General features: G+C 42.5%; 1 protein-coding gene across 4 annotated transcripts; it reads left to right on the forward strand.

Annotated features, from left to right (window-relative positions):
• Nucleotides 1-13: 13 nt before the first annotated feature.
• On the forward strand, nt 14-25,326 carry FAM210A (family with sequence similarity 210 member A). 4 transcript variants are annotated; one of them, XM_026660864.2, is made up of 5 exons: nt 14-305; nt 8,456-8,649; nt 15,552-16,043; nt 20,545-20,656; nt 24,095-25,326. In XM_026660864.2, exons 3-5 carry the CDS (start codon nt 15,583-15,585, stop codon nt 24,458-24,460), a joined length of 939 nt encoding a protein of 312 aa, XP_026516649.1. In that variant the 5' UTR covers nt 14-305; nt 8,456-8,649; nt 15,552-15,582; the 3' UTR covers nt 24,461-25,326. The 4 variants fall into 4 exon arrangements, with proteins under 4 accessions (XP_026516649.1, XP_026516647.1, XP_026516656.1 ...); XM_026660862.2 differs by having other exon boundaries at nt 8,456-8,603; XM_026660871.2 differs by lacking the exon at nt 8,456-8,649 and having other exon boundaries at nt 24,095-24,313; nt 24,380-25,326.
• Nucleotides 25,327-27,314: the final 1,988 nt, after the last annotated feature.

Raw genomic sequence — 27,314 nt, forward strand, 5'->3', positions numbered from 1 at the left:
GCAGTGGGCACCAAATGCGCACGCGCGTACGTGACTCCTCTCCGGTCTAGAGCGCATCTGAAGGGAGGAAATTGGCCGCGAAGACAGCGGCCTGACGATTTCTAGGACTACAGTCCCCAGAAGGCCTTGCAGTGGAGCATGCGCAGTGTGAACAATCAGGCCTGAAGGTGGTGGGGCTCCGGGGAGCAGTTTAGTGCAAACACGTTGCCTGGAGGCAGGGCGAGGCCGCTCCAGTCGGGTCCCAGCGCTGCCCCCGCGTGTGATCTTGTGGCTCCGGCCCTATGGAGCAGCGGCCTGAGCGCAAGGTACGATCCCCGCGTTCTGCCGGCAGGGGCGGGCGGGGGGCACGTCGGGCTCGGGGGTCCCTGGTCGGCGGGGAGCGAGGGGCGCGACCCCGGGCAGCCTGACCCTCCGCCCGCCCCCCGAGACAGCGCTCCGGCCCTGGCCCCGGCCCGCCGCGGGGGCCGCCCCCAGGCACCTGCAGCAAAGCGGTGCGGGGAGGAGACGTGCTGCGCGCCCCCGAGGGCCTCCCTCCTCCTTCTCCTCCGCGGCCGAGGCGGTCGGTGTCGAAACGTGCTGCTGCCGCCCCAGCGCTGGAGAGGGCGCTCCCCGGCAATCGCCCTGACCGCTCCCTGCTTTGGAAACCACACTTCGGTCAGGCCCCACGAGCGAAGGCGGCCGCGAAGGAGCTTGTGTCTGAATTTGCTGTTGTGTAAAAGTGCTTTTGCCATCTCAGCTGTGCTCGCTCCAGCATGTTTCCGTTCCCTCCGAGAAACAAGTCTGGGTGGGCCTTGACTCGCTACACTCCGTGAGCTGCTTTCTCTGAGAACGTGTTGCAGCAATGTATTCTGCTTTCTATGTGAATAATTTCTACGTTCATAGGATGTGGCTACAGCTAATGCAAGTAGAGAGGGTCCTTTTCAGGCAGGGACGGGAGCCTCAGATTTGAGAAATCTTCTTCCTCGTACTCCTCCTCCCATGTTCTGATCCCTTGTTCTCTGCCTTTTTTGCAAGGAGGCAGCAGGAACCTGCCTACTGAGTGTTCGGGGTTTTCTTTGCTCCTACCTTGCCTCAGCTATCCTCCCTAGTCACCCATATATCTGATCTTCTAAAAGTATGCAGGAAAAGAGAGGTCCTTCCTCCTAGCACTTTGGACTCCAGGAATGGAAAGTAAAAGTCAAAAGGAATGATGCCCTTCTTTTATTGTGGTTATGCTAAGAATTGTAGGAATACAAAGTGACACTTTTTTCTCTGCAAACTCTTTAAGGAGAATGCTGAGGTTGTCCTCCAATAAATTCAGTGTGATAAAAGGAAGGAGTAAAAGTCTTTGCTGCTTTAATTATGTCCGCATAGTTAAAACGGCAAAAACACCATAGCATAGGCTCAGTTATATTAACATATAGTACTTTTATAGCACTATAACTGCATCTATACTAGAACTTACACCAGCATAACCATGTTGGTAACAAAAAAAAATGACACTTCTTACCAACATAGTTATGCCAGTCAAACTTAAGTATAGACTAAGCTGAATTTTGAAGATGTCGACCTCTTCAAGAACAAACCCAGAGAGCAAAGAAAGCAAGCCAGGATGCTGATTCCTACCCAAATGCAGTTGTTTGTTTTTGAGGCTACCTTGTGTTCCTGAATGTAAGATTAGATTTGAAAAAGATAACCTTCTTAAAGCGAACAAAATGTAAAATACAGCCAGGTCTATCCATATTTTCAGTAAGCCTGAAAGAATTGCTAAGAGTTGTGAACTGCCCCGTTCACCTCAATAGGACTTTAATTCAGATGCCATCTGATAGATATTAACATTAACTACTTCACTGTTCCTCTTACATGTTTTGATCAGCAATCAAATCATGAATATGAGCACAGTCTGCTGTGATATTTTATTTAGACTCCACGAGAAGGTGGTGCTTGGGTGTGTGCCACCACCACTCCCTGCGCCTCAGTTTGACGCGTGGAGCCTATAAAGCAAGGGGTGAGAGTGGAGCTCAGGGAACAGGTGTGGGGGAGGAGACGTACCCATACCCCATCAAGAGAAAGTCAGAGCATCTCTTTTCTGGCTATGTCTACGCTACGGACCTCACAGCAGCACAGCTGTACCGCTACATCTACACTGCTGTAAGGTCTCACATGTAGCCGCTCTATGCCAGCAGCAGAGAGCTTTTCTGCCAGCATAATTAAACCACCCCCAATGAGCGGCAGTAGCTATGCCGGCAGGAGAGCATTTCCCACTGACAAAGAGCTGTCCACACTGGTGCTTTTGTCGGTGAAACTTATCTTGGTCAGGGGTGTTTTTTTCCCCCACAAACAAAAGTGCTAGTGTACACAAAGCCTCTGAAGTGTTAACTTGGGTGATTGTGTCTGATCACCTGGTTGGTCTACTGTGGGTGATGGCTGTCACATTTGCAAAGCCATACTTGAGCTGCTGCATTCACGCTAGTGTAACGTGTTAGAAATTCTGGGGTCAAAACTCATGGTTCTTAGTGCTTCAGACCAGTTCCCTTGAACCACATTTTTAGGGATCTGCTTGAAGTATGTTGTAGTCTACAGGAGATTTGGAATCTGAGGCTGATCCTTGCCCTAAAGTGGCTGAATCCGTTTGTTAAATATCAGTAGATCTAGCTAGAATCTTGATAATTCACTACAGTGGTGGCTTCCTGATGTTTTCAGTGGGTCAGCTACATTTCCAATAGACTTTTATCTCAGACTTTCACTAAGAAAATGATGATAAAAGCAGATACTCTGACAGGAGAGTCCTCTCTAATCATCTTTCTCTCACTCTGCCTGTTTTGTCTATTTAGATTGTTAGCAATTGCTAACAGTTGCTGTGGTTGGGGCTTCTAGGTGCTACTTCAATGCAAATAGTAACTTGTGACCTCTTTAGTCTCTGAATTTCAAGGAGATACTCTTTTTTACTCTTCTATGAACAGTTCTGATCCTTTCTTTAAAAGTACCCAATCACTTCCCACCCTCAATGTTTCTCTCAGTTCTCACAAATTATGCCTCATCACACCTTCTGCCCATTTCATGATCCCTCACAAGAACACAGTTCAGTGCATGCTGCACTGACAATTCCAGAGGTGAAGTTTCTTCTGCTGTGGAGCAAAACGGTATTGTAAAATGCTTTAGGTAGGTCCTGTGTTATTTTTGGAGACTTGAAAGGGGAAATGCCACTTGGCCCAGCTATTCTTGTCATCCTATGGATCTGCCATCTGATGTTGCCCAAAAACTGATCTTGTTCATGAGTTATAGTTAAAGAAACAATTAAAAACAGAGTTGTACAAGTGTACTGGTGATTGTCATCAGTTATCAGAAATAATGCTTATCAGTAGTCTGTCTTTCCAGACTCTAAGGAAAAACAGAAGAATTAGTGAGATGGTTGAGGACATATTGTAAAAGATCATAGTTTCTAGATTATCTTTATTTAGATTTTTTTTTTATTATTATAGCTCTGTTCCTGCCACTACAGTGACTTCAGATTTCTTTTTCAACAGAGGGTGGCAAGGGAAAAAAGTTTAAAGATGCTGTTTGGCTCCAGCACATGCCAGTTGATCATCTGTCTGCCTTCCTTAAGAATGTCTAGATCCAAAAGTAGATTTCTTGGTTACTCCATTAGATATCTTTTCTCTTTCTTTTTCTTTCTTTCTTCTCTTTATGAAGCAGAAGGAATTATGCATTGAAGTACTGCCCTTAGCAATTAGAGACTTTTTTTGATCTCGTCTCCTGGAATCCAGTATGCTTTTGGAGGATACAGTGGTCATAATAGCTGCAGTCCCATCCCCATCACTTTGCTCTAGTCTCCTTTTTAAAGATAGTTATAAGTGGCTGACTTAGGATTTGAAAAATTCTCTTGCCAACTGAGCATTTGTCCTTTTCAGAGGTCTAAGCAATGGATTTAGAAATTAATTTTAAAGTGAATCATAACCATTATAGTTGTAAAGATAACCTAGCAAAAGTAAACATGTGGTGTTGTCATCCTGAGTCTGCAGACAGCTCCAGTATCTCTGCTGCCGCTCATAGCATTCCCAGCCTTAGTGATATAGTTCTGCTCAGTTTCAGTGCTATTTTTGCAGCTCTGACTAGCAACGCTGACACTAACTAGAAACATGTCAATCATGTTAAAGCTATGAACGACAAAGGTAGGCGCTGAGGTAGTCACGGGGGATGGGAGGAAGACCAGTTTTCATAATGAGGAATATATTCCTTGGCAATTTGTGACCAAATGAAGGTGGTAAGGGTATGTCGACACAGCAAAAGCTGTGCACAGAGTAGCCTATCTGAGCTAACTTGAATCCAGCTAGCACAAGTAACAATACGAGTGAAGAGAGTGCAGCGTGGGCATTAGAGCAGGCTAACAAGCCAAGTACATACCCAGGTTCTGCGCCAGGCTTGTACTACCTGCGCTGAAGCCCCGACTGCCATGATAGCCTCTGAACGATTGTGGAATATCCACATTTTAGCTGAAGAAGTTGTTCTTTGGTGATTTGGATGCAGAGGTAGTACATTGAAACCAAAGTCCTCCCTTGAAAGAGGTAGAGCAGGATCTATATGTTCAGTTGAAGGTGATATCAGTGTAGTTATTTGTGCCAGATGTTGCTAAAGGGCCCTTCTGTTTTACTATATTCCAGATAGACCTGAGGATTTCTGGTCTTTGAACATGTAAATATTGCAAACAGCTATAAAACATTAAAGTGCTAAGTCTGTTATGATTATAGCTTGATGGGAAAAGTTAAAGGCTTGGCTAATGTTATACTCCCTTAGCAAAGTATAGAGTTCCATATTTTGAAGTAACTATGAAAAATTGTTTTAAAAATGAATATGACAACTTAAAAAGCTACCTTTTAGCCAAAGCTTGCTTGCTTGCTTGCTTAAGTTTTAGCTCAAAGAGGACTTACTGCTCAGTTAACAACCCCCAAAAACAAAAATGCATAAAGCAAATTTTGGACTATATTGAACCTCCAATAATTGGCCATAAATCCAATCAGACATCATTTAAAGGCTATTTGTTGGTTTATGGATCTAGTCTCCTATTCATCTATTTCATAGGTTGTGTTTATTTAACTCATGGGAAGAGCACAAACAGCCCGGGGGACCTGTTGAAAGAAAAGGCAGTAACCAATTTTTCTGAAAGTTGTATTTTTTTAATACAATATAATGTGGTAAGGGGACACGAATACAATGCTAATAGTTGCAATACATTCTGAAGTTCAAGTGGTAATTCTGTAATAATTCAGTAGAGGGCAGAATAAAACTTCTAAAGGAAAGAGCCCAGCATAGCTGCTCAGTATTACAGAGCAGGGATACTGAGCGGTTACTATGGAGTTGGAATTAGCACCATCCAAAAAAAAAGTAATTGAAGCAGTGACTGCAGTAGGGTGCAGAAATGTAACAGTCTAGAAAGAGCTATAAAGAGTTTTGTATGTTGTATTTGTTTTAAGAAGCTGTAGAGATTTAATTTAGTGTGGTGTTAAAAGGTAGAACTAAGTACAATGTAAAACTTCAGATCTCTGACTCCTGTCAAAGTAAAAGCGGGGGTGGGAGTATTTCTGTCACTTCTAGTTAGATGCAGATTAGCTAAACTGCACCTCATCTTAAAGAGTAATTGAAATGCTTTTTAAGTACAAACCTACTGTTTAACATCCCACGTTTTTAACTGAACACACAGATATAAAATAAAGCTCTTCTACTTAGAACTTTGGAAAAAAGTATTAGAAAGTATATATCACTAACACTTGAAGATCTTTAAGAAAAGCTGTTCCCTATTCTACTTAAGGTCTGTCTACACTATAAATACTGTTTTGTCAACAGACTCAGTTACAGCAGTGAATATTAAAATCTAGCTATAGACTTAATTTGTCCAAGGCTTTATTATGGTTCTGTGATCTAGCTAGATCCCATCTATCTGTAGATTTAAACTATGTTGTGACCAAGCAAGGCAAGATTAGATACAATAATGTAAAAATGTTGGTGACCAGCCTCTGCTAGTGCTAGTACCACTGGAGCCGCACCAATGTAGCGCAGTGGTGGGAGATTTAGAAGTGCCAGTGAAGACACAGCCACATGTGGAAATACCACAGAGAATAAGGCCTTGTCTACGCTACAGTTTATGCTGACGTACAGCCACTACTTTAATTAAACCACTGTTGCATGTCCACACTAGCATGTCTTGGCAGAGTGCAGCCACACTAGCTGCTCTTGCATCGACACAGAGCAGTGCACTGTGGGTAGCTATCCCACTGTACAACTGGCAACAGGGTGCTTTGGGAAGGGTTTGCAGTGCCTCATGGGGCAGGTACAGCGTCAGGTGATATAGGTTTCTCAATCCCATTGTTCCATGGGCATCCTACTAGATTTCTAGCTACTTTTCAACTGAAGTGGGAGTGGGGTGGGGAGGAAGAGTGTGTGTGTGTGCGGGGAGAGACAGTGTGTGTTGGGGGATTGGGGTGGGGGAGTGAATATGTGAGAGAGACAGTGTCTGCGTTGGGGCAGAGTGAGTGTGTCGTGTGTTGGCATGCTGTCTCTTTAACTTCAGACAGTAACCGGAAGCAACCAGTCCTAAGGTGGGGGAGGGGAACATCCCCCACACATTAGCCCCCACCTCCCTCCCTGGCTCTGCACAGTGCAGCCCACTCCTTCCTCCCTCCCTGCAGCAGCAGCCTGCCTGCCGCTGTTCTCCTGGTGCTGGAGAGAGCAGGATTCCACATTAATTATTTGCTCATTGCTGTTGGAACAGAGCAGCATGCCCAGCTGTCAGAACTTCCCAGAGCTTTGAAAGGAGAAGGCCACATGCTTGTGTAGCTGTATGCAGGGCAGCCAAGTTCAAAACAGTGAGCAGAGACGTCACTCACGGTGGGCATTGTGGGATACTGGGGGAGGCGGTTATGGCAACATAACAAATCATTAAAGTAGATCCTGCTCTTCGTCACTTTAACTTTTCCGCAAAAAGCATTATGCCTCTCGTTGAGGTGGTTTTATTTTGTTGGCAAAATAGGAGAATTTTGCCCCCAAAAAGTAGCATTCCAGTGTGTATACCTTCACTGTTTTGCCAGCAAAAGCTGCCTCTTGCTGACAAAACTGTGTGGTGTAGACAAGGCTTAAGATTGTGGCACAGTATCCTTCACTGCTGCTGGAATGTGCAACGGTTTCCTACTGAATGTGGTTCACATTACAGATATTCCCTAACTTTATTGGTTAACATACCACCATCTTAAAAAAATGGTGTTCTATCAATTCACTTCTTGGCAAGCTCATGTACTACAGTTTGGGGACCCTGTACAAGAATGTATGACTGTATCGGGTATGTCCAGCTGCCTTGGACAAACACAGTTGCTGGATTTTCCTAGTTAAATCACTTAGCAGAATAGTCAACACTGTCACATTTAAGATTATAGATTAATACCCAGTTAAAGACTTACTGATACTTCATGGAAAAAAGAGGAAAATATTGGGGGGGGGAACTAATTACTCTTCCCACTTCTGTAGAGTGATATTTACAAGAAAAACTGGATGTCTCTTTTGTTGGCGGGAGTGGTGGGGGTATAATTCTGCTGGCAATAAGTAGCAGAAAGGGATGAATTTAAGTTCTTTAAGATCTTGTTTTCATGTTAGCATTAAGCTATTTTGTCGAAAATATTGTATTAGTAGAAGTCTTCCTAAACAATATTGAACACTTCCGTGGGGCACCACTAGACTTTGCAAATTAATGTGGGGAAGTCAGATCTTATACTTTTGTTTGCATGCAGACTTAGGATCATAGGAAAGTAGGACTGGAAAGTTAGTGTTTGGAGATTTTTAAGAACAGGTTAGACAATGATGGGAATTTCACAGCCTCCTTTGGAAGCCTATTCCAATGCTTAACTATCCATATAGTTAGAAAGTTTTTCCTAACATCTAACCTAAATCTCCCTTGGTGCAGATCAAGCTGATTACTTCTTGTCTTGTCTTCAGTGGACGTGGAGGACAATTGATCACTGCCCTATTTATAACAATCCTTTACATATTTGAAGACTTATCAGGTCTTTTCTCAAGACTAAACATACCCAGTTTTTTAACTTTTCTTCGTGGATCATGTTTTCTAACACTTTTATTATTTTTGTTGCTCTCCAGTTTGTCCACATCTTTCGTAAAGTGTGGTGCCTACAACTGAACACAAAACTCCAGCTGAGGCCTCACCATTGCTGAGTAGAGTGGGACAATTAGCTCCTGTCTTACATATGACACCCCTGTTAATGCATACCAGATGTATTTTTCCCAACTATACATACTGTTGGCTCATAATTGCTTTGTGATCCACAATAAACCCCAGATCCTTTGAAGCAGTAATACTGCCTACTAGTTATTCCCCTTTTTGTGTCTGTGCATTTGGTTTTGCTTCCTAAGTGTAGTACTGTGCTTTTGACATTATTTAATTGTTGATTTCAGACTAATTCTCCACTTTGTCTAGGTCATTTTGAATTCTAATCTGGTCTTCCAAAGTGCTTGCAACTCTATCATCTGCAAATTTTATAAGCATATAATACACTCCGTTATCCAAGTCATTGATGAAAATATTGAATAGTACCGGATCCTGCAGGACCCCATCAATAACTACTGTGAGTGCAGACTTTCAACTGGTTGTACACCCATCTTACAGTAAAGGTAACCTGTAAAGCAGTGGTTCTCAAACTTTTTTTTTCCCCGCGGACCACTTGAAAATTGCTGAGGGTCTCGGCAGACCACTTAATGATCTTTCCAAATGTTGTTTGTACCATTAGCTAACTATTGAAAAGCACTTTGGATAAAAGCACTATATTTAAAAAAGAAAAAGAAAAAAAAACTTAATAATAAACTTTTTTTGTTCTACAAATAAAAACACACAACTCATATTTTCATATCAGTAGTTTTACCTTTCAAATGTGATGGATGTGCCCTCTCTCCCCCACCGTGGCAGCCCCTGAGCTGGGGCTGGGAAGGAGGGGTGTGTCTCCCCACCACAGAGCTGAGGCCGGGAAGGAGGGCTGTCTTTCCCCAGCAGCCACAACCCTGGATCTGGGGAAAGTTGCCTCTTTCTCTGGCCGCTGCAGCCCTGCACATCCCAAATTCACCCCACCCCACTGCCCCCTCCCACCTACCCGCTATTCCCCCCCAAGGCTACCACCTCACCTTACATGTGCGTCTTCTCCAGTGTCCAGGCACCTAATTAGTGGCGCAACGCCTGTGCGTCTCCACTAATTAGGTGGTGGCCCTTCATTGTCTTGTGTGCAGCTGCCTAGGCACACACCTTAGAGGGAACTATCCGCAGACCACCTGAATGGAGCTTGCAGACCACTGGTGGTCCACTGACCACAGTTTGAGAACCTCTGCTATAAAGGACTTTTTAAAACTGGGTTTGCCCTGATTTGATTCTTTGACATACAAAAGACGTAATATTACACTCACACATACCCCCCCAAAAAATCCCTTAGAAATATCGTAAATGTCAAGTGTAGGCTTCCCTGGTTTCACAGCAGGACACGAAGGGTAAAGGCTCATGAGTTTGAATTGGGAATTCTGTCATGCTGTAATTGAAGTGTTACTTAAATTTTAACAAACACAAATGAAAAATAGTTTTTAATCAGGCCTTTCTACACAGGAAAGATTTTTTTGGTGTAACGTAAAGTGTGAATTTAAACCAGCATAGTTACACTGATATACTTCCCTGCCCCACAAGTAAACACTCTTAGGCCTCATCTACATGAGAATATTTTTTGTTTATCTTTAGGTTTTATTGGCATAAACTGCCTTGAATCCATGCATGAATTATCTTCTTTTTGTTTCATCTTGTGTTTTATCCTGCTATAATTAATCCACTTTGGATGTGACATAATTCTATTTTGGAATTAGTTATATACTGCTATAAGGTTCATGTGGATGCATCCCCATTTTGAATTACCAGTATTTCTACAGGTAGTTCTCTAACAGCTATCCCACACTGCTTTGTTTCACATCTGGATTGGCCTGTCTGGTTATCTGAGCATTCTCCACTGCTCTGGAGTCATCTCGAGAGGCTCTCTCTCTCCATCCCTGGTTTAAATGATGGCATACACACAAGCACATCTGCTTGTAACTCTAGTTCAGATGCCAAGTCCATTACAGCCACTATGTTCAGTGCTTTCACATGGTCTCATCAGGAGATCCTGGACTTCCTTACTCTCTAGAGCAGTGGTTTTCAACCAGTGGTTCGCGGACCCCTGGGGCTCCACAGACTGTCATAAGATTTCCAAAGAGGTCCGCACCTCCATTTGAAATTTTTTAGGGGTCTGCAAATGAAAGGTTGAAAACCACTGCTCTAGAGAGAGGAACAAGTTCAGTCTCATCTTTCTGGTAGTCACTGGAATGCAAATTTAGTAACGTAAATGCAGGAAAAGCAGTACTCCCAGAACACGTGCCAGCACTGTGCCAAAGGCATGGTCTTGTGACAGAACTACAAAAATGTCAAAGACAAAAAACAAGACCTCTCATATTGCTCCCAGTATGTATGCAGGACTGGATTTTTTGTTCAAGAGGCTGTCACAGTAAGAAATGCATACAAGACCATAATTTAAATTTCAAACATCTAAAATTTTAACAAGGTAAATTGGCCACTTGTGGTTATAGGACTTATGCAGCAGGACAAGAACAAGTGAGAAAGGACAACTGGGGACATGCCAAGGAGCTGTCGAGAGTGTATGGACCAGTTGGACAGGGAAATAGACTTGCAGGAAAGGATGTCGAACATGATGCAGAAGCAGATAAGTTAGCTGGAGAACATTGTTATGCTGTGCTCACATAGACAACACCTTAACCTAATTAATCCTATTGAGAATACAGCAAACTTGAGATTCCCTTTTCACACCCCCAACTGCAAAGGATAGACAGTTCCCACATCATTCTACTCCCGAAGACAAGGAGAACAATTACAATCCCACCTTCTTATTTTTGTGACCCCATCTGCACAAACAAGTTCATTCTGTCCTTTTGGTTATTTCTGCACCATTTTATTTATTCATCTTCGAGTGCTTGCTCATATCGATTCCAATTAGGTGTGTATGTGCTGCATGCACAGTTTTCTGGAAGGTTTTTCCCTAGCAGCACCTGTCGGGTCGGCTCTGGAGCCCCCTGGAGTCGCGCCTTCATGGCGGCGCATATAGGGTCCTGCCGACCCACTGCCTCTCCAGTTCCTTCTTACCATCAGTGGCGGTCGTTGGAACGTTTCGTCTCTCGTCTTCAATGCGCTGAACACGGCACGGGATCAATCTCGGCACTGCTCACAGTCTTCTGTTCTGAAGAAGCAGCACAGGAAGACTGATAGAGGGCACTCCCATTCCCGTGCACAGGAATGTGAACCCAAGGGAGGGAGACCGCACCTCCCCTCCAGCTCAGCGACTGGCACCGTCCACTCTGGGCCCCCGGGAGGGACCGTTGAGTCCAGTGCCACCGGAGGAGACCCAGGTGGAGGATTTGTACCTCCCTTCCACACCCAAGACTTATGAGGTAGCGCGGGGCCTGATAACATTGACAGGCTTGCACTCCCCCGACCACAGTGTCACAGCACCAGTCCTGAGTCCCCAAACAACTCAGAGGCCACCGGTGAAGTTCAGGGGCAAGCCAGCTATGACTCAGCAACGATCTATGTCACCCCAGCAACAATCCCTGGCACCGACAAGCATGACTCTGCCATGGTGCCTACGCACGGACTCATTGGAGTCCGCATCGGACACAGACTCGTGTGTGCCAGAGAAGCCGACATAATAGCCACTGGCACTCCCAGTCAGCAGGGATGACCCAAACCTTTCCTCCAGTACCGTGGCCACCACAATGGCTCAAATGCTGACCTAGTGGCCCTTTTGGACCCCATGGGCTTACCACCACTTCCAGGGGTCTGCCTCTGTACGCTCCTTTTCCATCGTATCCGAGAGAAGGACTGCGTCTAGGGCCAGGGATTTCTCCCGGGCATCAACCAGCGCCATGATTGGTACCGCGCCCAGCACCGACAACAGACCCAGCGCCGTACCCGGCACCATGGCTTCACTTAGTACCACGGACGGTACCACCGCTGCGGCTGGGGCGGAGCCGCACCATTTTGAGGAGCTGGATGGGCAGGAGAACCCCTCCCATATTCCGGGCTCCGCCTCAACGTTTCCAGATGAGACAATGGGCCCCCCCCTTCCCGGCAGCAGAGCCCACCTTGAACTTCTAAGGCAGATTGCTCAGAACCACGCGGTACAGATGGAGGAGTTCACCGAGGTGTCAGACCCAATGGTAGACATTTTAATCCCCAGCAGGACCCACCAGGGTGACCCTTCCCCTGATAAAGACCATTCAAGAGAACATCAATTCCTAATAAAATCAATTCACAAGTCTTTGCTACATTGTATACACTTCATTTATTAAATTACATTACTTTCGTTTTCCTTCCCTATACCATGCTGTCTAAGTACAAGCACAGTGATTCCCTGGCTCATAGGGGCATTAGATAGAGGCATCCTCTCTAGCTGGTCATAACATCTCAGAAGTCTCTTCACTTCCCACCCATTGATGAGGCTCTCTCCCTTGCTCTCAGATGTGAAAAACACAGCAAGCATCTATGATACAAGACCGATATCTCTCAGAAGCCTCTTGCCTTGTCATGAGATATGTTAACCTTTCTTTCAGTCTTCCAAATGCTCTGTAGTCATTCTGCAGCTACTCAGGTTATAGTTAAACAGTTCTTTCTCTTATCCATGTGTTTAGCAAAAAGCTTCATAAGCCAGAGAAGCAGAAAGTAAACCGATTCTCCCAGACAACTGGCTGGAACCCTGACACCATACATGTTTATAGTAGTTTTGGGAGCAAAAGTTCCATTTTTTCATTGCCTAAACCAGAGGTGAGTTTCTACATATCCTGGCATCAGGGACGCATGGGTACATCAATGGCCTCTATATGGGATCCCCAAACGTTCAAAAGCCATCAGTAACCTCCTGTGCATTGCCAGGCTTAATGACCCAGGACAGCAACACCCTCGCAGCCAACAATGTGTACCTCTATGACCAACAACCCTGAAAGTTGATCTGCCAACCAGACTGGTTAGTTACTGACTGGTAGCAGCTGGGCATTGCAAGCTTCCATAGGCAATGGTCACATGTTTCTGCACACTGAGTGGGCCTCATTGGTATTTTACCAATGTAACTCCAGGACGAGCTTTGCACAGTTTTCCAAGAGAGCAGCCTTCCGTATCATAAAGTTCTGCAGCCAAACATCCTAGGTCTGCAGCAGTGTTCTGTCCTATCAGTTAGTGATCATTGGCTGAGCCCAGAAGTGGCACTCTACTCTGTGACACCAGCCTAAGAAAATATCATGTAGAAATAACTGCCCAATTGGTCGTCGTCGTCCTCCAATAGCTGTTTCTGTACAGTATTGTGGTGGTGGTCTATCTGTTCTGCCACCGACCTGAGTGGTGGCCAGTACATCGGGAGCATCCTGTTTTGTATGCGGGATGGTCAAGATCACTGTGCTCAGCAGTGCTTCCTCCATGCTGCCTGAGAGCAGTTTACAAAATTTGTTTGAAACCAACAGTTTTGAAAATGGTATTGGTTTTGGAATATTATGGAAGGAATCATAGAAGTTTGACCCCAGGGCCCAGAATTTCAGAAGGTATCCCATAATCCGCCAGGAGAAACAACTTATAATGATTTGATATTAGCAGCAGAACGTTCTTGGGATACCTGCCCAGAATGCTATGCACTTCTTAAGAAAAAACACGGTGTTTTGTGGATGCTATGATTCACACAGGGAAGTCACAGCTTCTTTAGACAAAGCAGTGTGGACTTACTCTTTTGGTTTAGTTATACCTGTGTATACTGCAAAGGTTGAGAAAATGCATAGACAGTATTCCAATACTAGTGCCTTTTTTTTTTTTTTAGTTTAGCTTATGTCGCTTGGGATAAACTTTAAACCCTACTGAAAAAAGCCACTCTTTTACCAGAATACATGTGTCCACCGGGTAAACCGTTCCTGTGTAGACAACCCTCAGACTGACCCAAAATCCTTTCCCCTCTTAAATTGCAGTCTTGTAATGTCATCTGTTTCCCTACTTCTCTATTCATCAGAGTCTTCAGTGTACACAAGAATTGTATTTCTAGGGTCAAGAACCTTCTAAGTCTTTCATTATATTATACACCCATAAAGTAGCAAAAAGCACACGCCTAATTTTTTGCTCCCAAGACTTCCATGTACATCATGAAGTCTGTCTTAGCAATCTAAAAAAAGTTAACTTTGCACCTCAATTACCAAATAGAGAATACAGCCAAAGCTGCTGTTTTCATATATATATATATATATATATATATATATATATATATATATATATGTGTGTGTGTGTATGTATGTATGTATGTATGTAGCCAAATCTAAAGGGAGACCAGCAATGTACAATTCAATGCCACTGGTTTTCTAATGTTGATTTAGACTGTTCATGGGATTTAAAATTCTAAATGCTATCAAAGGCAGATTTGAAAAGTATGAAGGTTTGAAAGGTAAGTGGAGCAGCAACTGACTTAACCAGCGTTAACATTAGTAAAATTAAGGTAGAGGTCTCCTTTCAGCTGGGCTATAACATGCTATCGTTATGTAAATGAACGGAAATAGTTAAAATTTCACTTATTGCCCTAAAACTTGCAATTTTTGTGAATAACATGACATTGCAATCTATGTGTACTATTTTGAAATTATTTGCGCGTGTGTGTGTGTGTGTATGGGAGCTGTCAGTTGGTCCTATTGAACTTTCAGAAATACTCACCAGACATTTAAAACAAAAAGTTCATTTGGGTTATATATAGTTCAAAAATGTTCACTGCATTATACTTTTTGAGAGAGAAATTCTGAATTATAGTGTAACTACTAATTCTTCCTCATGTTAATCTTCATTCACACACCACTTCTCAGCACAGATTCAATAGCAGCATTCCATTGTTAGGTCTGGAATTACTAAAATGTCATTTGTTTAACAAAAAAACAATAAATAATTTTTACTGTTTTAGTACAAAGTAATGTAAATCATTAAAACTAAACTCCATTATCAGTACATTCTTTGATCCAGTATCGCTATAGTTTTGTTTTCCTCATTCTAACAAAGAGCGCCATGCAGTCATTAGAGCAAATTAGTGAGGTTGTAATATATTTTTGTCGGCTAAAAGTATCAGAGTTACATATAAAGAGTACATCTAGTAAAAGAGTTACATATAAAGCAGTAGAATAAGCATTTTCAGTGTGAGGAAAATAAATTGTGAAGATAATGTAACAGCACACTTTTCAGAATATTAAATACATGAGCATTAAGATGATTTGGGTGCCACTAGGAAATAGCTGCAAAACTTTTCAGTTTCTTGTGTAGCTTTAGTTGCTAACTGGTTTAGTATGATACGTTTTTATTCTTCTAATCCGTGAAAGTGTCCTCAGATTTTAAAGTCACATTGAAGAAGTTGCAAATTAATCTTTTGAAATACAATTATTATGGCCATTCTTAATTTAGAAAAATCAACTTTTTTCTTGTTTGCTTTCCCTAGGAACTATAGCCAGCTCTCATCAGTCATCAAAATGCAAAGGAGTTTAATACAGACTGTGTTTCAGCTGGCACATCGGACATGTTTGGTACCACATCGCACTGGTTTCCTTCAACACTTAAAAGGGAAACCAGTCTTGCCTCAGACTGGATGCAAAGTGGTTTTGGCATTGGGCCCTGAAAAACAGTGTTTCCATGCATCTGCTGCACTCTGTCTCTCAAAGGAAGAAAAGTCATTGGGTGTATTTTCATCCCAACCAGAAGGCACTCACCACAAAGAACAAAAGGACGAAAACCCTTTGAAACCAGCTAGTGATATACCCCAGGGGACGCCTGTAGAATCAAGTTCTTTAGAGCCTGATCCATTACAAGACAAATCAATTAGTCTCTTTCAGAGGTTCAAGAGAACTTTTAAACAGTATGGAAAAGTTATGATTCCACTGCATCTGTTGACTTCCAGTGTATGGTTTGGATCCTTCTACTACGCAGCCATGAAGTAAGTTACTGATTTGTAACAAGGTCATTATTGCTATTAATCTGAGACAAATATATACAAGAACATCTGCAATGTAGATCTTATTACGTGTCAGAAATTACCCAACTTACTCCATCAGCAAAAGGAGTTTCCATGTCTTACTAAAGCCCAAGATTGTTAATGAAAGGGAATAGACCTCATATCAATGTGTTGTTTATGTACTATTTAACTTCCTACAGTCTGTCTATACCAAATACTTTTATCTTCCTTTGGAAGGAATGTAATTGTCACCAAAATAAAACAATGCATACATCATAGGCGCCGGCTTCCTGCGGGCCCAGGGGGTGCTCATCCACCCCAGGTCCTCCTACCCCTGCCCCACCCCTTCTCCCAAGTCCCCACCCCCGCCCTGCCTCTTCCCGCTCAGTTCCGCCCCCTCCTCTGAGAGTTTCCCATCCCCGCTCCTCCTCCTTCCTCCCAGCACCTCCTGCCCGCCGCGAAACAGCTGATTGTGTCAGGCGGGAGGCGCTGGGAGGGAGGGGGAGGAGTTGATCAGCGGGACACCCAGCGGTTGGAAGGCGTTGGGGGGGGGGGGGAGAAGGGGGAGCACCAGCCTTGGAGCACCCACTGAATTGGCACCTATGGTACACATGACCTTACAATGGCATCTGTTTCCAGTCTCTGCTGTGTGGCAAAGATGGTAGCTTGTTCTCCCCTCTCTGAAACAATAGTAAAGGGCGGTGAAATCCGCTGTAGGCCTGACCCCTCACCCTTCTGGTTTTCCTCCCTTATGTGGTAGAAGAAGGAGAGCTCTCTACTATAGGCCAAACCTTTTTTTGAATTTAAATTTAAATTTATGTTTGTATGGGGTGAAATTTGAACGATACAGAGTTTGTAGGTAAAAAATATATATACCATATTTGCTTTTCAGGCTGTCTCAACTGTAGAGTGTGCCCGGTAGGTTCTCACTTCTTTAAGTTGAAGGGGGTAGGAGGTGGAAGAGGCAGGAGAAAAGGTGGTAGCAAGGTGTTTTCTTGTCTTTGGTATCTGCTCCCTTCCAACGTCGTTTGGCAGCCGCTTGCTTTGTCCACTGCTTGCAGGAAGAGCAATGGTGGGGGCTTGGAGTTAGCTGGTGGGGGCTTGGAACCAGGGTGGACCAGCAGCCCCCAATCAGATCCCCTAAGTTCCCTGTGCGACAGCCGCCCAGCAGGCTATCGATTACCAGCAGTTCAGCTATCCCTTCCCCCACTGCCCTGTGCTGCTCCTGCCCTCTGCCTTGGAGCTGCTTCCGGGAGCCTCCTGCTTGCTGTGTGGGGGGCGGGGGGGGGAAGCGCTAATGTCAGGGTGTCTCCCCCCCCGCTCCTGCACCCCACTTACCCCATCTCCATGGGGGGTGGTGACGACTGGAAAAGGCTCAGGACGAGGGAGCTTCCTTGGGAGCAGCTGCTGTCTCAACTTGCTGATCTACTTAACAAGGCAGTTTACTTTGAGTGGGGTCAGCGTACTTAAAGAGGCAATGCGCATCTCTCTCTCTCTCACTCACACACACACAGGGTTTGTGTCTCTGTCTGCCATGCTGTCTCCCCTCCCTCCATTCGTGCTGCCTTGTAGAGTGTGAGGCTAAATTAACAACAATGGGTTAATCCTTGAGGACTTAGCCAAAAGCTAGTTCATCATTTAGCACCAAGGCATTCCCTGGGAAATATCCCACCCTCTGACTTCACCAACTCAACCAAGCTTCACAATCATCATGGCTGTGTACAGTATTAAATTGTTTGTTTAAAATGTAGTGTGTGTGTGTGTGTGTGTATGTATGTATATATATAATGTGTATGTATATGTGTGTGGATGGATATAGATATCCTTTTTTTGTCGGGTGGTGAAAATTTCCCTGGAACCTAACCCCCCATATTTACATTAATTCTTATGCGGAAATTGGGTTCGCTTAACATTGTTTCGCTTAAAGTCGCTAAAGTCAGGAACATAACTACAACGTTAAGCGAGGACTTACTGTAGTTCCCTCCCACCCCCCATCTTTGCGTTCAGAAGGTTTTTGTGAGAGGGATACAAAGCCTTTGAAGAATTCCTTGTTCTTTTAGTATCTTTATCTTTAATCCTCTAGAAGGTACTGCGAACCAAATCTTCCAGTTTCAGTAGGTGTTTGGTGGTCCAGGTTAGGCCCATTAGTAGAAACTCTCTGAAGAAAATGTCATTTGCTCCTATTCCTCCCAAGAAACTAGTTTTATCACTGAGATTAGTTGTCATCTCTCTCCCCATGCTTCTCCAAAACAGTGTGGTGGATGAAAATGTATTGTATTGTGATGCTTTGTTTCTGGGGTTTTATTTAAACTAATCCTTGTCTTTTTTGGACCCTCACAAAAGCACTGGGAGTGTCAGGTGTGCATGGAGTACGCAGCACTTACTAATATACTCAAGTCCTTATTTGCAATGCCCATGCCATTTCAGGTCTGGACATCATTTGGACAGACTGCCAGACATACACACTTGTTTGAATATGAACTCTGGATCCATCAATCATCCTGCTTTCTCTTTTTTTTATTATTAGTATTTGTACATCTTGTAATAAAACTAATGTATCAACGCTCCACCACGTCTACTCTCGTCTAGCCACACTAGATCTCCTGTGAAATTGCTGAAGACTTAAAACAGTGTGTTTCTGTTTTGGAAACTCACCTTGATTGGAATAAGCAATATTCATGTCAGCTACAAGATCAGTTTAGATTAGAGGGAGGTTTTATTAGTCTGTGACTTTTGTTGAATTGGAGTAAATGTTTATCTCTGGACTGTGCATGTTGCATATTTAATAATAGAAGACATGAAACAATGATAGTTTATGGCTGGAAGGATGGGCCTTTGACATCAGAATGCATTATGACAAGTGTTTGTTTTAGTTACTCTAACCAGCTGGCATAATTGCCCTTTCTAGGCGCTATAGATCCAAATGTCATTCTAAATTTAGCCCATTTCAGAGTAATAAAGGTCCCAAGCTATTAAAACATTTTGCTTTGGATGGATCTAAGTTGATGCTCACATCCAGAGATTTTAGACTGAGTAAAGTTTAGCTAGTTTGTCTGAGTCTTTAGTTAGCAGTTAAAACACACGTTTGACAAATGGACACAAATGAAAACATTTAATTAGGAACTAGTGAGAAGCAGAGCCTCAATATATCATACTAGAAAAGCAGCACCGTCTTGAGGTGAAAAGTAAGTTGGATCATGAATAATAGTTACATAAGGCTAAATTATTCAAGTCTAAAATTATTTATCAACAAATTTTAAAGGGGCAGTGTTAACCTATTTAGGCCCATCTTAGTTTTCTAATCTGAGTCTTCTAATACTTAGTAGTTAACCTTTTAATTTTTAACGCTATAAAAAGGCACTTTCTTTTCTAGAGCAACAGTTCGGTAACACACTATTTCCAATACTGTATTTATTCCTGCTGATACTAATAATGCACAGAATAAGGACTAAAACAGTTTAGAGAAGTTGAAAATTACGTTGACTATGATAGCATAATACTTATAGGGCACCCTGTACATGTAATCTTAGGGCTTTCAGTGACACTGGCAAAACTAAATGTTAGAACAATATTTCTAAATATCGGAGAATCCATTTCTTGTATAACTAATTGCATATACTCCCATTGGCCGGGAACGGTGAACTGCGGCCACTGGGAAGCCATGCCAGCGGATGGTCAACATCAGCAAAATGTCTCGTGGCCCGCAATCAGATTACCCTGATGGGCTGCATGCGGAACACAGGTTGCCCACCACTGGTTTAATGCATCTTGAGAGGAAATGTGAGGGACTGGAACCTGGATACCTCATTATGAGGGTAGGCTGCAAATTAATCTTAAAACAAACAAGTATATTGTGTTCTCTGTCTCCATCTCTTAGGGCTTGTCTTCGCTATGGGGGTAAATCGACCTAAATTACGCTACTCCAGCTATGTGAATAACATAGTTGGAGTCAACGTAGCTTAGGTCAACTTACCCCAGTGTCTTCACTGCACTGCATCGATGGGAGATGCTTTCCAGTCGACTTCCCTTACTCTTATCGGACAGCTGGAGTACCCGGGTCGACCAGAGAGCGCTCTGCCATCAATTTAGCGGGTCTTCACTAGACCCGCTAAATTGATCCCTGCTGCAGTGAAGACCAGGCCTTAGAGTGAAGCTGGTTCTCAGTTCTCATATGAACTGAGCCTTCACAGTTTAGATCAATATGACTGTGTCTTTGCACCAGTGTATCTACTTACCTCCAAATATACTAAATAGGGACAGACGCAGTTTGATTAAGTAGTAGCTCAAACCATCAGGTATAATTTATTACTTTCATTTCTTAAAATAATGTAAAAATCTTGTTTGTTTACATGTAATACAAACCTACCAGAAAATGTGTTTAAAAACAAGCATGTTGCTTAGAGTAAGAAATGCTGTGCTGAATGTTTTAATGATCCTTTCAAACATAATCCTGTTTTTATGTATAACTCTTTTTCTTTGATAGAGGAGTGAATGTCGTTCCTTTCCTAGAGTTCATTGGGGTTCCAGAAAGCATTGTAAGCATTCTGAAAAACTCTCAGAGTGGATATGCGCTAACTGCATATGCAATGTATAAGGTAGGTACCATTATAGTTAATTGGTTCTGACATTGCCCAGTGATCTAAGAGAATTGTTTAGATCAGAAAGAATTAGCCCTGTTCTCCCTCTTAATAGTGTAGACATTTTTAAATGAATGTTTTAAACCTAAATATTCACATTACTCAAGTTAAAAGGGTCAGAGTGCTTTTAAGCACCTTTGCATCACTATAAAATCTTCCTAAACTGTTTTGTTTGTTGTTGAATGGCTGTTTGGCATGCCATAGAAGTGGTGACAATCCTGTGTAATACCTCTGTTTTCCCCATACGTAACTCACAGAGCTAGAGAGTGACAGTTTAAATGCTTTGAGTTCTTCAGGTGACAGTGCAAATTTTTTTTTTCTACTGAATTTTTTAGTTTAGTACTTCTGCTTTCATCACTGACTTAGTTGGGATTTCATTGTCCAATTGTCCTAATACAGTACTTAAAGATCAGATTTTTGGTTGTTTTTTTCTGGGTTTAGATCTGCATAATCTGTACGGTGCTATGAACATGTAAAGGATTGTACAAGAGCAAACTATTAACATCTTTATTTACAATACATTGTCCTTTTGTTGTGCACATATCTGATTGTTTTAATGCATTTTACTAGTTCTGTAGCTAACTTTTGTCCTAAGTAAAGGGATGATGAAGTAAAGGCACAGACACTTGCCAGTTTAAACAGTTTAGTATATTGATGCCTATAGGTAGTCAATGAATGTATGCATTTAAAATATAAAGATTTTATAATAAACACAACCTATTGTTGGATTGGTAGATAGTGCATATGTGTACTATTTTCAGGAGATTTGGCCATGCCAAGTATATGTACATTTCTTGCTTTAAGTCCAATCCTGCTCCGATTGAAATGGAGGGAAGTAGGATCAAGCCTGATGTAAATTTAAGGGCCACATTTTCAGAAATACTCATCTCCTATCTAGGTTCCTAAATGCAGATGATATTCCCAAAACAATGAGAGCTGCCGGCTCTATTTTCTTCTGAAAATCTGGCCCTGTACTTACTCCGAGTGACTTATCGTTTAACATTAGGTGGTGTCTTGAGGCCAACCACATCCAGGCCCCATTTTGCTAGTCACTTGTGCAGACATATTTTAAAAATAATTCCTGCCCCCAAAGAATTAATAATTTAAAATTGTGTGCTAGTAATCTTTTTCTCAGGGTCTTTGCTTTTTGGAAGAGAATATTAATTTGACCAACTTTATCCCTTTTCTTTACATTTCCTGCCGCCTCTGTAGATGCTCACGTTGTGGGGTAACTGCCAAGTTCTCCCAGTATTCTTCAGTTTGGATATTGGGATAACATTTCCCTGTAAAGTAAATACCCTTTTTAACAAGAGGGTTTCATTTAACCATTAGCAGAGGTTAGGTGTCCTAGAATCCCAGAAAATAGTATAGAATGTATAAGTATTAAATGAATTTTCTAAACAATTTTTATAAACAGTTGCCACTGTTTTGATAATTCTATTCAGTAAGCAGGAGTCCCTTTTAATTCTACATAATCAGGGGCCTGGTTTGATGCAGCCTAGGACTGAATCTGCTTTGTTGCTAGAAAACACATTTTAAGTTCAATACTAACTTATCTTTGCTATTGTAAACTCTATGAAAAATGAATTGGCATTTAATCTTACATCACCTTTTACATTTTTGGTTTTTGGTGTTTTCTTGTAATGAAACAGAGTCTTTCGGTCTTACTTTGCATGCTGGGTTATCAAATCATCCTGGTGGCTCCTTACCATTTGCTTCCTTTTATTTTTGTTTTGTTTAAATAGTATTTAAAATATTTTTAAGAACTTGCTCTTTTATTACTGGGTGCAGTGACTGTCAATAACAAGACAAATTATTACTTCTTAGGTTTTCTCTTTGGGCTTATCTGTCTTATTCCACGCCAGTGTCTAGCCTGTAGTAAAGGTGACTGGCCTTCAAGTCTTATAGCATTGTTTAGTATTTTCCAACAAGTAGCAATTAAGCAAAGTGAGATTATTTTAAAGTGAGAGACAGATGCAGAGAGTATTTATAAGTAGCTAAAGAGCTGCCAAACCTTCAGCCCTCACTGAATTAGGAATTAGTATTTGTCCTCCCACTTTTATTTCATGATGATATGTCATTATATGGAGATCAGAGCTGGGAACAAAGATTTGGGTAGGAGAAGAAAAGGAGCAATAAAGGATGAGAGATTAGACAGCACTATCCAGAGGGTTCATTTAGACCTTGTTTTCACTTGAGCTTTGTCTACACTAGTACTTTTGTCAGTAAAACTTTTCTGTCAGAGGTGTGAAAAAACACACCTCTGACCGACAGAAGTTTCACCAACAAAGCACCGGTGTGGACAGCGCTATGTCGGCTGGAGATGCTCTCCCATCAACATAGCTACTGCCGCTTGTTAGGGGTGGTTTAATTATGCCAGTAGGAGAGTGGCTACATGGGAGATCTTACAGCGGTGTATCTGCAGTGGTACAGCTGTGCCGCTGTAAGGTCTGTAGTGTAGACGTAGCCTAGGAAAAAGGGTATTAATGTGGTAAAATCCTGCTGTGGACAAGGCCATTTGTACTTTTCACACTTGTTAGCTGATCGAGAGGTTAGTGAGAACTATTTGTCCACAGCAGGATTTTACCGCGTGTTCGCTAACACATGGTAAAATGGCCACCTTTTTTTCCCTAATGTGGATACTCCCTTAGCCACTGCACAAATTCAGTCTGCATTTCTTTAATGTATATAGTTTTTAAACTTCTCATTCTTTCAGTTGTCACTCCCCCCCCCCAATAAAAAAAAATCACACTTTTCTCGATCTGCATGATCAAAATAATGTATTTAAGAAATGAACCTACAAACCTTCTGGTTTTATGCACAAGGACAAGATCACCTTGTTACCTGCATGGGAGACCTCTAAGTCCTAACTGAGGAAGTAGTATTGGTTCTTTAGTATATGTAATTCAGGCAAAATGCTTATGCCATGGTGCATATTGTTATGTAGTAAAGAGGCACTGTGCTTTTGGAGGAGATGGAAAATGGAATTCCTGATCGCTTGCGGTCAGCAAAGATCCTGTGGCACTTTGCATTTAAAAAAAAAAAGTTAGTTTAGGGGCAAACTTGTTGTGATGTTAAACAGCTGCTCCATTTCATCCCAGAAGTGATACATCTCGGGGGTGCATGAAGTTATACCTAGTTGGCATCTCTCTTCAAACCTATAATACTCGGGATACTTCAAATGAAAGTGTGTGTATGTGAGAGAGAGAGCTTTTCTGAAGAATTCACTTCAGAATAGATTAATTTATTTCCTTATAACTTGGAGCTCCTTTTTTTAAAAGATGGAGTTTAAAAGATGAAGCCAATATAAGCTTTTTACAAAAATTGAGAGATTTTTCTAAAGAATATCCTAGCCCATTTACACATAATATTGATACTTTTTTGGTTTCCTTTAAGATAGCAACTCCTGCCAGATACACTGTAACTTTAGGAGGAACATCCATTACTGTCAAGTATCTTCGTAAGCATGGCTACATGTCCACACCCCCTCCGGTAACGGAATACCTGCAGGATAGAATGGAAGAAACAAAAGAGCGTCTCTCAGGGAAAATGGAGGAAACCAGGGACATGATTAGTGAGAAGATGGAGGAAACAAAGGATAGACTAACAGAGAAGATGGAGGAAACAAAGGATAGACTAACAGAGAAGATGGAAGAAACAAAGGATAGACTAACAGAGAAGATGGAGGAAACAAAGGATAGACTAACAGAAAAAATACAAGAAACCAAAGATAAAGTTTCATTTAAAAAAAGAAAAGAATAAGAAAATGCTCAGCTTAGGTTGTACAAAAAATTATGCAATTTAACCCTTTGAAGCATCTGGATATGGACTTTCTGCTGAGCTTTCATTTGGCTGGTTGGAGAATATCAGTGTTCTAAGGATTAAAGATTTCTGTAAATTCTTTAATGCTAAGGTTCTTTTTAAAAGAAAAAAATCTGTCTTATGAAAGAGAAAATGAATCTAGGATTAAAAATTCATATGTGCAATGGCAACAGTGTGGTCAGTTTTTTTGAAAGTCAAGATGCTTCTCTAAGATCCACAATATTATTCTGGCCGTCAGCTGGGAACCACCATTGTGTCAGACTGGTTCCTCCATTCCCTGGGAATCCAGATTTCTTTTTCAGAGAAAGGACATCATCTCTTTTTCAGTCATTATAATATAGCACTGATCTCTCTCTAACCACTGCCATCTCAACTCTGAGGCAAACCCTTAGCGCTGGTGCTGCAAGTGACTGAACTAATGGGCCAGATCCTTAGCTAGTGTAAAATGCCATAGCTACACTGACTTCAGTTGAGTTTCAACAGCTTACACAAGTTGGGGATCTGGATCTTTGTTTTAAAAAATGGTGTCTTGAAACTTTCAAAAGCCTTTCAACTGAAAATTATAGTAAGATGAGTTAATTACAGTAGCCATGTATTCATTTATACTTTTGTTTTTATATAAAGTTGAATTACAATTGAGAATGTTATAGCATTGAATAAAATGTATTGACTGTAACTGCATATGGACTAACGCATAACTGGTTCATTTTCATCCAGAATTATGCTGTAATTTACTGAAGGTGTTCCGCTTTGTACTAGCTTGCAATAATAAAATACAAATTAAAGGGAGATAAGTCTGCACCTACTGATGGCATATAGTGATAATTTTTAAAAATATAGTGGTGGGCCCAAATGTTGCTCACTTACATGAGAATTTTCACTGATGTCGATAGGACTGATAACACACAATAAGCAGGAATCCTATCAGACACTTAAAACAAGTTTCCCCCACACACTCTTCTGGTTTTAGGTTAACCTAAAAATGTTAATTGGAGTAAAGGTTTATGCACTGTTCCTGAACACCATACAAGGTCTGTTACTGAAACTGTATACCATCTGACTACCAAGGCACCATCGTTTCATGACTCATTTGGCCAAAATCTATATAGAAGCAGGAGAGGAGAGTGAATTTTTTCTGTTTGGTGTGGGCTTCCCCATTATTTGTATTACAAGTATCATTTTGCAGCAAGAAGATGGCCTCCACTACTTGTTTCTTAAAGGTTTATTTTAGGGGGAGAAGAAAAGAGAGTAATGTTGGGGGATTGACTGGGGGTCAAGAAGCTAAGAGCAGCTCTAGTTTAATCCAATGTCTGCTCTCTTTTGCCTTGTTTTATGGTTTTGGTCAAATAAGAGTTCTGGCTGATTGAAATCATGACGGCTCTGTTTACAAACACATTCAGCCACCATTCAGTGTCTGCTTAGAGTATCATTAAACCTTCTTTTGCCAGGGCAAGGCAAAATGGGGTAGGCAGGTTCCCCTAGAATAACAGTGGGGACAGTAACTCTCTTTATGACAACGTTATTTGGTAGGAACAGTGTCCCAGCCTGTCCATCAAGGTAGACTCCCAACTGGCAGAAAACCCAGGCATCATGAACTTTTTCAGTACAGGCCACATTGGCATCCATAAATGAACCTCTGTGTTCCACAAGGGCCTGCATAACAATGGAGTAGGACCCTTTGTAGTTATGTCCTCTTTGAAGAGGGCAAACTGTGGGCACGAGAGTCCCATCAGTGGCCCCAGCACAGCTTGGAACTCTATTCTCAAAACCAGCAGTTGCGTCAGGGATACTGTTTTTGTCCACCACCTGTGGGTAAATCGGGTACCTGATTGGGACAGAAACCTCTGCCACCACTTTATCCACAGTTGATTTTTCAAACACCAGACTGGTTAGCAGTGACCTTGTAGCAGTCTGGGATAACACATTTCCTGAGGGTTATAGCAATCCGCTTCTGGAGTGGCACGTTGGCTCTCATGCATTTGCTGATGCTGGAAGCTAAGGGTAAGCGGCTCACAAAGCTCCAGGAATGTAGCTTTCGTCACCAAAAGTTATGAAGCCATTTTTCATCATCCCATGTCTGCATGACTATGTGAGCCCACCAGACTGTGCTTATGGCCCTGCTCCAGAAGGAGCAGTCTACATAAGGGCCACCAGCAGCTATCCCCTGAGCAGCATCAGCCAGTTGGAGTCTGCCATCCCTGTATCATGATCCCCTTCATCCAACAGGTGCCTTCAGTAGGTCAGAAAACGCTGCTGAAATGTCCACCAGTGCTTCATGGAGGCACTGCCTGTTCTCTGAAACAGGCGTGAAAGCCCAAGCCAAACAAGTTCTTCAAATGGTTTTTGCTCCATGTTGCTGGCTTTAGGGTCTGGAAATGTGCAGACCCAAAGGATGACTTGGCAGCGTGTGTTGGTGGGCTGTAACAACTTCCAGCAAAGTGCCACTGGCTAGACCAGGGGTGGCCAACCTGTGGCGTGGGAGCCACATGCCTCTTCAGAAGTTAATATGCAGCTCCTTGTATAGGCACGGACTCTGGGACTGGAGCTACAGGCACCAACTTTCCAATGTGCCAGGGGGTGCTCACTGCTCTGCCACAGGCCCTGCCCCTTCCCGCCCCCTCTCCTGAGCTGGCCGTGCCCTCACGCCTACCCCTTACCTCCCAGAGCTTCCTGCATGCCATGAACCAGCTGATCGGGAGGTGCGGAGAGGCACTGATTGGCAGGGCTGCCGGTATGGGGGGGGAGGCTGCTGACGTATTACCGTGGCTCTTTGGCAATGTACATTGGTAAATTA

The sequence above is a fragment of the Terrapene carolina genome, unplaced genomic scaffold, assembly GCF_002925995.2.
Source record: "Terrapene carolina triunguis isolate 2854851 unplaced genomic scaffold, T_m_triunguis-2.0 Scaffold58, whole genome shotgun sequence".
Taxonomy (NCBI): Eukaryota; Metazoa; Chordata; order Testudines; family Emydidae; genus Terrapene; species Terrapene triunguis.